The 11322-nt window shown below is 39.1% G+C and overlaps 4 protein-coding genes across 4 annotated transcripts; all 4 read left to right on the top strand.

Annotated features, from left to right (window-relative positions):
• Positions 1–402: 402 nt before the first annotated feature.
• On the top strand, positions 403–2456 carry C9374_011010 (uncharacterized protein; the record flags this gene model as incomplete). The annotated part of the gene is made up of 4 exons (XM_044686619.1): positions 403–683; positions 735–907; positions 957–1354; positions 1413–2456. The coding sequence occupies 4 exons, from the start codon at positions 403–405 to the stop codon at positions 2454–2456; spliced, it is 1896 nt and encodes a 631-aa protein (XP_044543347.1).
• A 180-nt stretch (positions 2457–2636) lies between these two features.
• On the top strand, positions 2637–7521 carry C9374_011009 (uncharacterized protein; the record flags this gene model as incomplete). The annotated part of the gene is made up of 3 exons (XM_044686618.1): positions 2637–3325; positions 3367–5043; positions 5097–7521. The coding sequence occupies 3 exons, from the start codon at positions 2637–2639 to the stop codon at positions 7519–7521; spliced, it is 4791 nt and encodes a 1596-aa protein (XP_044543346.1).
• Positions 7522–7746: 225 nt separating this feature from the next.
• Positions 7747–9723, top strand: C9374_011008 (uncharacterized protein; the record flags this gene model as incomplete). The annotated part of the gene is made up of 1 exon (XM_044686616.1): positions 7747–9723. One exon carries the CDS (start codon positions 7747–7749, stop codon positions 9721–9723), a length of 1977 nt encoding a protein of 658 aa, XP_044543345.1.
• A 116-nt stretch (positions 9724–9839) lies between these two features.
• Positions 9840–10250, top strand: C9374_011007 (uncharacterized protein; the record flags this gene model as incomplete). The annotated part of the gene is made up of 1 exon (XM_044686615.1): positions 9840–10250. One exon carries the CDS (start codon positions 9840–9842, stop codon positions 10248–10250), a length of 411 nt encoding a protein of 136 aa, XP_044543344.1.
• Between the last annotated feature and the right edge of the window lie 1072 nt (positions 10251–11322).

The following is an 11322-nucleotide window of genomic DNA, read 5'->3' as shown; positions in this document are numbered from 1 at the left end:
GAGAGAGTGTGAGGATGATGTCGTCTCGTTTTTTTGAAAGGTTATCGAAAAAAAAATCTTCAACGAATTGTTGCTGAGTTTTTGACTTTTGTGGATTTTGGTCAACCACGCGATTTTGGTCAATTCTGGAGAGTGGTACTGACCTGGTAACACTCGGCTAGGATTACCATTGGATTTGTGCTTGATGTTGGATGATGGAACACGTTGGGAAAATTGTAAAATGAATTGACTCTATGGCCATCATCATCTTCGGAAGAATTTGTTCGTCTCTCACTGCATGCAGCATGAACTCGTAAAGAAGAAAATTTAAGAAAAAAATTTACAGTTTTTCAAACGTTCCAACAAGGCACCTTATTGAACTTTTCTTGAGTTGTTGTATTAATTCATATCATATCCACCACCATGATTACAAGTGCTGATCATCATCCACGTTTTTTGAAAACTACCATTCCTCCTCCAAGCAATCATTCGGAATTAAGGGCAGCTCCGCCTGGATCCCGATTGGAATTGGAGTTCATTCATGGGTGTAGTAAGAGAGGATGCAGAGGAAATATTTTGCATATGAATAATAAGGGTAGATTGGTGTACCCTGCAGCTGGATGTGGTGTGGTGCTTGACATTGAAAATAATACGCAACAGATTTTCAACAAGCATACCGATGATGTTGTTTGTATTGCAAAACAGTAAGTGATATCTCTGCATGCTATTCATTGTCGTGTTTGTATTTCATGAAGTCCGAATGGTGATCTGTTTGCAACAGGTCAAATTGGCAGAAAGAATGACATTTTTGTTTGGAGCAGCTCTGCGACAAGTGAACCAGTTGCTGTCTTGGAGACTTTCCACCATTTCAAGAATGCTGGTGTCATTGATTTGTGTTTTTCAAAAGATGGAACCAAATTAGCAGCTGGTATGTTTGTAAGGTAGAATTTTTCAAAATTATACTGAGCGTGTTCAAGTTGGTGGAGACATTATGAATTCAACTCTTGTTGTTTATGAGTGGCAGTCTCAAACATTGTTAGGATCATGTAAAGCACATTCTGGTGACGTTTATGATTTAAGTTTTAGTCCAGATGATTCTAAAATTTTGTTGTGTGGAAAGAATTCAGCAAAATTCTTTGAGGTTAACAATGGCCTTCAAGCTCGTCAGGCTGTTTTTTCTCCAAGAGGAGTTGGTCAAACTGTGTATTGTACATGCTACGATCCATCTGGAAACCCCATTTGTGGAGTCAAGGATGGATCTCTATATGCGTTTTTTGGAAACAAGCTTGTGTATAAGAAAGATGCTCACTCTGGTGCATGCTATACCAGTTACAGAACGCAGAATGGTTTTATTACTGGCGGCAGAGATGGAAAGGTTTGTATTTTGCACTGATCCATGAATTTTTCGCTCAAAAATATAATTCTCTCTTAAGATTATTTGGTGGGAGTTTACATCAGAGCAAGTTGAGGGTGTACACTTGTTTAGACAAGTTGCATCGCTTAATTTAGTTGATCCAATCCAAAGTGTTGTGCCCTCCAACATTGAGTCTGATGTGGTATATGCTACTCGTGGCAATGGAGATTTGGTTAAAATCTCGAACAAGACACGAGTTGAAGTATTGCTTGTGTCACATGTTGCAGAGAAAGATGATGAATTATGGGGCCTGTGCGTGATACCAGGATCCAAATTATTCCTTAGTGCGGCCGATGACGGAAGATTGATTATGTGGGATGTTTCCACACATAAACATGTACAACAAGTTAAAGTCACCAACAAAGGAGAGCTGCGAAGTGTTGCATTTTCACCTGAAAAGTCACACATAGCCACTGCCACAAAACATGGAACGTTATTTGTTTTCAATTTTGATGGCACTTCCATTGCTTCTCAGCCTTTGGTCAATGAAAAGAGAGCAGCTGAAGAAGTTGCAGCAATGCAATACTCTCCAGATGGCTCATTACTGGCTCTCGGTTCTCATGACAATTTCATCTACATTTTGAACACCTCTGACTATAGTTTGAAATACAAACTTGTTGGACATACAAGTTTTGTCACACACATTGACTTTAGCTGTGACGGAAATTTGTTAAGAAGCAACAGTGGTGACTATGAAGTGTTGCTTTGGGACATGACAACAGGAAAGCAGGTTGTCAAAAATGGTGTCAATATGGAAGATGTTGATTGGCATACTGTTAGTTGTACACTAGGATGGAAAGTTAGAGGTGTTTGGAAATCTGATATGGACGGAACAGACATTAATGCTGTTGATGTTTACTATGGCAAGCAACTGTTGGCCAGTGCTGACGATCTTGGTACGGTCACTTTGTTCCACTATCCAACAGCGAGTGTTCATCCGCAAAGCGAGCAATATTTGGGACACTGTTCTCATGTGACCAACGTTCGATTCACGTCAGATGGCAAACACTTATTAAGTGCAGGAGGTGCTGACATTACCATTTGTCAGTGGAGAATTGTGTAAGCGAAACTTTTTGGAAGAACATAAAAAATGTCATTCACACACCATATGCTCCGATGCTTTGTTTGGATTTAAAAGGACCCGTCCTTTAATTACTGTTCATCGGTGAACAGTAATTGCACCTTCTCGATTTAAAAGGAAATATCTTTTCTTGTTAGCTTTGAATTCGTTAATCAAAAGAAAATGACCAACAATAGTATCGGGCAAGAATGCATCATCAATGAAGAAGAGGTCATGTCCAATATTGATAAGCTTGTCATATTCCTGAAAAGATTAAAGGTTACTCACTTGGTGATTGAAAGAAATCTCTTCCGAAAGAGTTTACTCCCGAACAATAACGACACTCCAAACAATACTCATCATACGAAGAAACAACTTACTCCATCCAATTATCATCACTCCTCACCTTCCGAGTCTGAATTTCATTTTCGTTATTTCACGGGTAGCGAGTCTTTTATTGAGTGGACGAAAACGGCAGTATTGAATCCTCTCTTCTTGAAATGCTCGGATTTAGAGACTCATGTTCAGACCACTCAAACCCTGATGCAGTCAATCAAAGGGAAAACTATGCCTACCAATTCACGAAAAGGAGAGCTCATTTCAGAAGTTTTGGTATGCCTCGAATTGCTGAGCTTGTTTTGGATTAGGCTGAAGAATGATGATCGTGATACCATTAAGAATGTGGATGCATCCACAACATCGTCGTCCAACAGTACTACTGGAAGCTGGTCCAGTCATGAGCCGAATTCTATTTTAACTGCCTCTTCTTCATATGGAATACCAGTAGCGAATAGAGCAGTTTCATTTTCGAGCGAACCTTACTGCAAAGCAGCTCAAGAATTGCAACAGTCCTTACCATCTCAAATTAGAGAGTTGTATCGATTTCTCTCGATCTTTTTTGAACCATTGGAAGATTTGATACCCCTGGCGTGGGATATGACAACAAGGTGGAGAGGAATGAGGAGACATGCTCCGACCCTGGTAACATGGCGATTTGGAGTTTTTTGTGGTCGAATCATGACGACTTTAAACGACTTGCTAATAATACTGTAAAACAAGAGACACTTGTGCCGAGAAATTGTGTAACCTCCAATGGTGATAATCCATTCACTGATTACCAAAACGTGGTGACGTCTGGTGCAAACGAATTATTAAGATGCTTTAATAATGTGCTTGACTCTAGTGAAGAACGAATTCACTTCTTTGATTGCCTTATCTCGATTCTTTCGCTCAAACAATTGTATTATTATTTTGCGTGTCACGACAAACATGACTCAAACAATGAAGCAATACATGAATCCATATCACAAGAAGAGTGGAAGATGATTTTTCCATTTCAAGATATATCATGGATTCCAAAGATGCAAGAATTGAATATAAAAGAACAGATCACCTTATTGAAAACCATTGTGAACCAATTGTATAATACCCTATTTCAATGGTTTCAAATGAAAGTGAACGATTATCTTGTTCAAATGTTACAGTCAGTACGGGGAGGATATGATGAAACACAGGGCATTCCACCAGAATTACTACTAGAAAATCAATATCTACTTATTGAGCTTGTGAATAGTTATCAAACTGATGCAGAGAAAACCTTTGACATGTCGGATCATCGACAATCCTTGATACACAAGAATCATCTAGAAAAATTTCAAAAATTTAGAGAACGAAAAAGACAACACAAATCCATGACGAACCTAATGGTTGACAAGACAAGTGCTCTGAATCCGCTAGAAGACACCTCAGAAAATTCTCAACAGTTTAACCTTATCAAAATGACCATGACTGAAATGATTAAGCAGTTATTTGAATCAAAATTTGGCAACATTTCCACTTTCACTAATGATTTTGCGTACATGAGCCTCTTCGAAAAATCTGCCCTGTCCTATGTTTTTTGTCTCAACTCGAATATTCATGACGATTACATATATAAACAGAGAATTGTCAGCTATTTACCTGAGATTGTGGACTTTAAGAGACAAATTCTATCAGTCATGTCTGATGTTAAATTGGATGTTCATGTGCTTGATAAGGCAATGAATGAGTTTGGAGACCACACGAATGACGTGCTGCTAAGTACCAACACCTCTCAACACGAAATACCAACTGCAGACCCATCCATGGAGGTTATATCGCCAGATATAATAATAACTAACATTCCTATCCCAACTCCAATCTCACCTCCTGAAAGCAAAAAGAAAATTTTTACAATTAAAAAAACGAAACAAAGAGAGCAGAGAGAGCTTGAGCTCCTACAAGAAGAAGTGGATGAGTTGGAAAAGCAAATTCATGAAAGAAAAGAACTAATTTCCAAAATTGAAAACTTGAAACGTGAGAAGGGAAGTGATCAAAGTACTTTAGCGCAACAAGTTGTTGATTTGAAAGAAATTTCAGTGCTCGAGAAGACAATTGTGAAGGCTAGATCGTGTCTCGCATTATGCAACGTGTATCATTGTGACTGGTATCGAGACAAAATTGTAGAGTATCTTGATGAATTGAGAGAACTAGTTGAAACATGTGAAAACCCTTCTGATGTGAAAGAAGACAGCTTGGTTTTGAAACATTTACAAGACCATCTTGACGAACAGTAAGTACATACAAGCGAAACTGGATCATCATTACCTCTTGGCCGTCATAAAGCTCCTACTACATTGGCTTTCAGTTACCATCATTATTCACCTCACTGCAAGATAACACATCAGCCACAAATTGTGCAAACTTTAAGGGATTTCAGCGATTATACAAATATATGGACATTATAGAAAATCATGTGGATATAATTCCTTTGTCTCCTCTCAATGTAGCAGAGTGTTTAAAGCTTTGCACGAGAAAGCTCCAATCTGATTTGGAAATTCTGACACAAGTGAGACATTTTCGTTCCATCACATTGTACAATAACCATGAAATTGGGTGTAGAGTTGTGAAATGTATTGAACTTTTGAGTCTTAAATCACCATATAGATCTCTCATTTCATTATTGCTGAATGAATTTCATACGTTTCAGGTTGCAAGTGAGTTGTTGAGACTATCTTTGAAACATTTTCAAGCGTTCAAAGATTATGTGTATGCGCTGCTTCATATGATTCAGTCTATTGTTGAGAAAATTACTGGCTCATTAGACGAGCACGCAGAGAACATTTTGTCGTCACAACAGGATGTTCACGAAGCGTCGTCGTGCGATAGAAAAGAATTGGACTCGATTGCCTCTTCGCTTTCCAATGCATCATTTACGTTCAGCTTAATATTCGCATTTAATATGTCTTATTCTGAACTCCATTGGAATGAAACTACAGTGTTTGATATTTTGAGCTTGTCCGTTTCAAGAGACAGCTATGGTGATACAGTCACAAGCGCTCATACTACTCTCAATCTACCCATTGCTCGCACTGCCCTTTGTCTGTTGAGACTCCTTCTTCACAACAATTACATCTTCGACATTTTAAATTCTTGCAACAGAATTGAAAGATTATTACCAGAAAATTTAATACAAGCTCTCAGAACATGTAGCGATATTGAATTGCAAAATGAAGTAATTCAGTTGATAGATCTAGGAGCCCGAAAAATCGCTTACAAGAGTAGCATTTCTCAAGACATGACCATGTGCGACTTGCCAATTGCAGAGGATGCTTCTCAATTCAATGAACAAGTTCTAGGAGAAATTGTGAACCAAAAGAATTGTTTCACATTGTTTAACTATAGAGACATGTTTTTGGATGATCACGCACCACAAATTCTCCTTCTCATTCTTCATAACCATGTCATGCATTATGTGGATGGAAATTTTGGAAATGATTTTTCACACAAGAAAATGGTTTGCTTGTTGACTCAATCAATTTGTAATGCTCTATATGCATTGTTGACAGAAAACAGTTGTGATGCCATGTTAAACCTATTTGAGAACGAAAGACTTCAAAAAACGAACAGTGCAGGTAGTTTGAGTATGACGTCAGCATCGGCGTTGTGGCAGCATCGACCCAGTGTAGACATGATGTCACTCAACCAATCCTTTGCTTCAAGCTTATCAGAAAATGGTATGAAGAGAGAAATTTATAGCTGTTTGTTTTATGTGTTGCTTCAAGCATTGTTAATAGAAAGAAGATCCTCCATTATGGAATGCAGTAGCAGTGATGAACAAAACAATACTGCTCCATACATTGAATGTGAATTATTCAAAGTGTCATGGCATGCTTTTATGGATTTAATGAGATCATCTGGAGAGTTTAGAAGATGTGTCGATCGACAATTTGCATCTGTTGCCTATCTGCGAGATTTATCCTTTTTACAGCTCTTATTGGGAACATTTAATCATTCACACATTAGAATTCCCATGACAAAGGAGATACCAAACATGAGTGATGAATGGCCCTTACTTGACAAGCAAGATCAACTACTCAAGATAGAACTGGAGAAATATGGGCCAGATGTTTTACAGGATTTGCATTACAGTCGCCTTCATTCGGATGACCATATCGATCAATCACCCCACATTTTAGAGTGCACGCCGTATGAGTTGGCGAAGGAGGTGTTGCTTTTCAAGAGAATTCATGCACGATACGAGTTTGATACGAACAGCAACACTTCAAGTATTAATCCATTTCACAATGGTCATGATTCCGTTGGGCCCTCTCTCATTGAAGCACTTTGTGAAAAATACACAAGTGGTTTCTTTTCACACTATGCCGAGCAGGGTCTCTTTGAATGGAATGAAGAATTTTCAAGCGTTTTGGAACATTCTCAAGAACATGAAGAAGAGTTGTTGCATTTGCAATATGCCCAACAGCGGCAACAATGGTCACAGAAAAGTCCAAAAAGATCCAACGAGAACAACAGAGGAGGAATATTCTCGCCATTCCAACCAAGTCCACAACAACGTTCACCACTACCATCTTCACAACAGACTCCATCAAAAACACTCTCCCATCATTCATCGGTGTCAGCATTGCCAGGAATTTCTCCAATTAAGAAGATGATGACCACACAGTTTCCATCCTCTCCTTCACTTCCCAGCAAGTCATCTCCACCAACTCCTCAACGATCGATGAAGCCCAAAAAGTTATTTTTCTAATGAGACCTTGTATAAAACTTGGTTTATTCGAGCGAACACTTGTTCGGTGCCGCGTGTCAACACGAAGGTGAGAGAGCTCCAATACGAATCGATTTCACCTTAAAAAAAAATGAAAGCCTTAAATTGCCAAAGATGGAGTCGTAAAGGAGAGATGCCATTAATACCACCCTCAACGGAACGAAGAAAGACTCTTTTATCATGAGAAGCATCATCATGCTGTTCATAATGATTGTATATTTTCGGGCAAGCAATCACGACTCGAATGGCGCTGTAATGGCTCACAAGTTATTTACGACCGCGACCACTCATCATCATGATATTGACGCTGCTTCTAGGGAAGAGGCAGGAGTAGGCCCCAAGGTCATACACGATGAAGAACCTTTTCATAAATGTGTTCATGATGATATTTTGCAATATGAGAGATCAATTAGTCATCTTCCCGGAAGCATCTTTTACCAGATGGAGGCTAGTTTTCTTCATCAAGAGCGAGAATTAAGGAAGAGAAAGCGGTCCGCCACGACAGTACAGGAAGTCTGGTCGAATTTGAGAATTGCATTCAGATTAGATTACTTGGGCTCGACCGATGTGGAGTCGCGATCGTGCATTGTGAAGGATCAATGGTACTGGGATGGAATCAATACGCCACCTTCGAGTCCATTTCCTGGAACACCTGCTTGCGATACGAAAACTTTAACCACGAATTGCTGGCGTAGATGTACAGAGACACAAGTTATTTCGGATGCTCTTATTACGAACGTTAGAGATGTGTTATTACCATCACTCAAGCAAGAGCTTTCGTTCATGGTGCAGACACGATCTGTAAAAGATGGAGACTTGACATCGTTTTTCAGTGCAATGACTCGATGCGGTTCCAGAGGAGGCGTGCCAATCCCTTCTGATTTGAAGACACGTGGCTTTGACGGTCTCAACGCTGACATGATCATTTTCGTGACAGCTCGTCCCACAGACACTGGTGTGCTTGGTTGGGCTGTACAATGTGCCTCTGATGTCATAACGAAACGACCTCTCGCTGGACAATTGAATTTGTCGCCATCCATCCTGAGCTACTCGCTCAAAGAGAGAATGACTGTGCTTGTTCACGAGTCCTTACATGCACTGGGTTTTTCTCAGGCAGCAATGAGTACATTTTACAATAGTACTCTGTCGAGAACCATGACATTCAACGAAGTGGCAGTTGCAGCAAAGAAGACATTTGTAGATAATTATGGAACGTCACAGTCTGTAGACGTGAACATTCTGAAAACTCCAAAGGTAGTAGAGGTCGGACAAAGTCACTATGGTTGCCCAACACTGACAGGAATAGAAATGGAGGAAGGTGGCGGGCAAGGCACAGCATTCTCTCATTGGGAAAAGAGAATAATGAGAAATGAAATAATGGTTGGAAGTTTGGGAAAGGACCAAATGATTTTGAGTCCCTTCACCCTTGCATATTTTGAGGATTCAGGTTGGTATAAGGCCAATTTTTCGCGAGCCACTACATTGCAATGGGGAAGGAGTATGGGCTGTAAAATGGCGACTGGGCGTTGCGAACAGTGGTCTCAAGATGCGCCTTCACAAACTGGCTATTTTTGCAGAGATTCAAGTGTCTCAACATGTACCTATGATTTTAAAAGTAAGGGTGCCTGCTCCATCACTCAACACACACAAGCTTTGGGATATTATGAACACATTGCGGGTAGCCCTAGATTAGGAGGTCAGGATGCATTGATGGATTATTGTCCCTTAATAGAACCTGTCACTTCATGCTCAGATATGGGCGCTTCTAAAGTGAGTGTCAGTGAATATTTTGGAGCTGATGCTGCTTGCTTTGACAGCAACATTGCTGGTTTGTTGGTAAGTCAAAAGGAGGTCGACACGAGATGTTTCAAATACGCCTGTGAAGATGGCTTGCTTGTTTTCTTCATTCAGGATCGTAGATATACTTGCTCTGCCTCTCAAGAATATGAAAGAAAAGAAAATATGCCAATTGGATTCAAAGGATATGTTGCCTGTCCCAAGAATGGTTATGATATTTTGTGTGGGCAAAAGACAGCAAAGAAAGTTCCACACACTTCTAAAGGACCATGTTTGTTTGGAGTTTTCTTTTGCAACTCGGCCTCGAATGCTTTTGAAAATGCTTTTGTGACCTCATTGAAAGTCATCATTGCTTTCTTGGGAGCATTTGTGCTGCTGGTGGAATAAACCAATGCATGTTGTGAAAATTTTCTGTTTACCTCAATTTACACATTCAGACATAGCTGAACGAATATTGTTGGGCGTTCTATCAGTTTAAACAAAATCTGCTACACTAAAAAAATATGCCTTTTAATCCGAATATTACTCTCGAAGAATTACGTCAAGTCCACGTTGATTTTGTGTCACAACGAGATTGGCACAAGTATCATACTCCTCGTAATTTAACACTTGCTCTTGTTGGTGAAGTGGGAGAATTAGCAGAAATATTTCAATGGAAATCGGACGAAATGTGTGAAAATTTAGAACAAAACTTTTCCGAGAAGGAGAAGGAAAACTTACGAGATGAACTTTCCGATTGTTTACTCTATATTTTGAGATTATCGGATGTGTGTGGGGTTGATTTACCAACAGCTGCACTCGACAAGATGAAAAAGAATGAATTGAAATATCCAGTGGGACGTTCATTGGGAAGAGCCGATAAATACACAACCTATATGGATCAACAACAACATGATCATGCGTTGAAGGACTAGGATGCAACTTTGACATCCTCATCATTGGAAATTAAAAATTTGGAATCCAACACACAATAATAATTTCAATCGACTTGAAATTGAAAATCTCATGTTGTTCTATCCAATGAATGAATGGATGAGAGAGTGTGGTTTCTAATGATGGTGATGATGATGGAACAGTTAAGTAATTTTATATTTCCCAGACAATTTCATCAGAGGAGCATTGCACTTTTTCGACAACCGTAGTCGTTCAAATAATCCAAATTCTTCCCACAAGACAATAAATCCATAACTTGTTGTACATTACTTGACAAACATCCAATAGTGCGCTCGTTAGTGGATTCCAATCTAATGTAGTAAGGAAAGTCCGACTTTAATTCATTATTAGTTGTAAATCAACAGAAAGATGGTTGGTAAAACGGATTATTTATTCTTCGCCGCGTGTACGTGCGCATGTCTAATAGTTGAATAAATAAGATTTACATTACCTTTTCTATCCTGTAATTCAGCAAGAGTACAACACAAATAGATGCAACAAACATATGCATCAGTCTCATACAGGATGACACTATTAAGCGTGCGTTGATTAAACATCCCATGGTAAACCATGAGGCATCCTTTGGACTGAAATCAGTTCAAAGAGCATCCCACTAAAGTGAGGCATCCTATTGCGATGCAATAAGGCATCCCAAGTTGAGACATGAGGCATCCCACCCAAAGGTGAGGGAGTTGTGGAAAGCCACAACTATGTTTGTTTATTTCAGAGGTGGATTGGGAGGAGGGTGGGTACTTTTCAATTCTTTGAGAGAAAGTGATTCTATCACCTTTCTCGAAGTAATTGATAATAATTGTTCCATATCACAAGTAATGTAAATTTTTTGAAAGTGAAAATTCAAAAAATTAGTCAACCAACCACTTTTATTGATTAGTAAAACTCCCTTTTACTACCGAATTGGGGATATATTTTGAGGTATTTTAAAAAAAATAAAAAATTCGAAAAATATTCGAAATTCAATGAACAGTTTTGTTTCAAAAGTCAATTTTTACTCTTGAACAACCATTACCTTCATCATCGAACGTTTGAATTTGG

Source organism: Naegleria lovaniensis, assembly GCF_003324165.1.
Source record: "Naegleria lovaniensis strain ATCC 30569 chromosome Unknown tig047, whole genome shotgun sequence".
In the NCBI taxonomy this organism is placed as follows: Eukaryota; Heterolobosea; class Eutetramitea; order Acrasida; family Naegleriidae; genus Naegleria; species Naegleria lovaniensis.
Note: the sequence above shows the minus strand (reverse complement) of the source record. Positions and strands in the feature narration are given on the sequence as shown.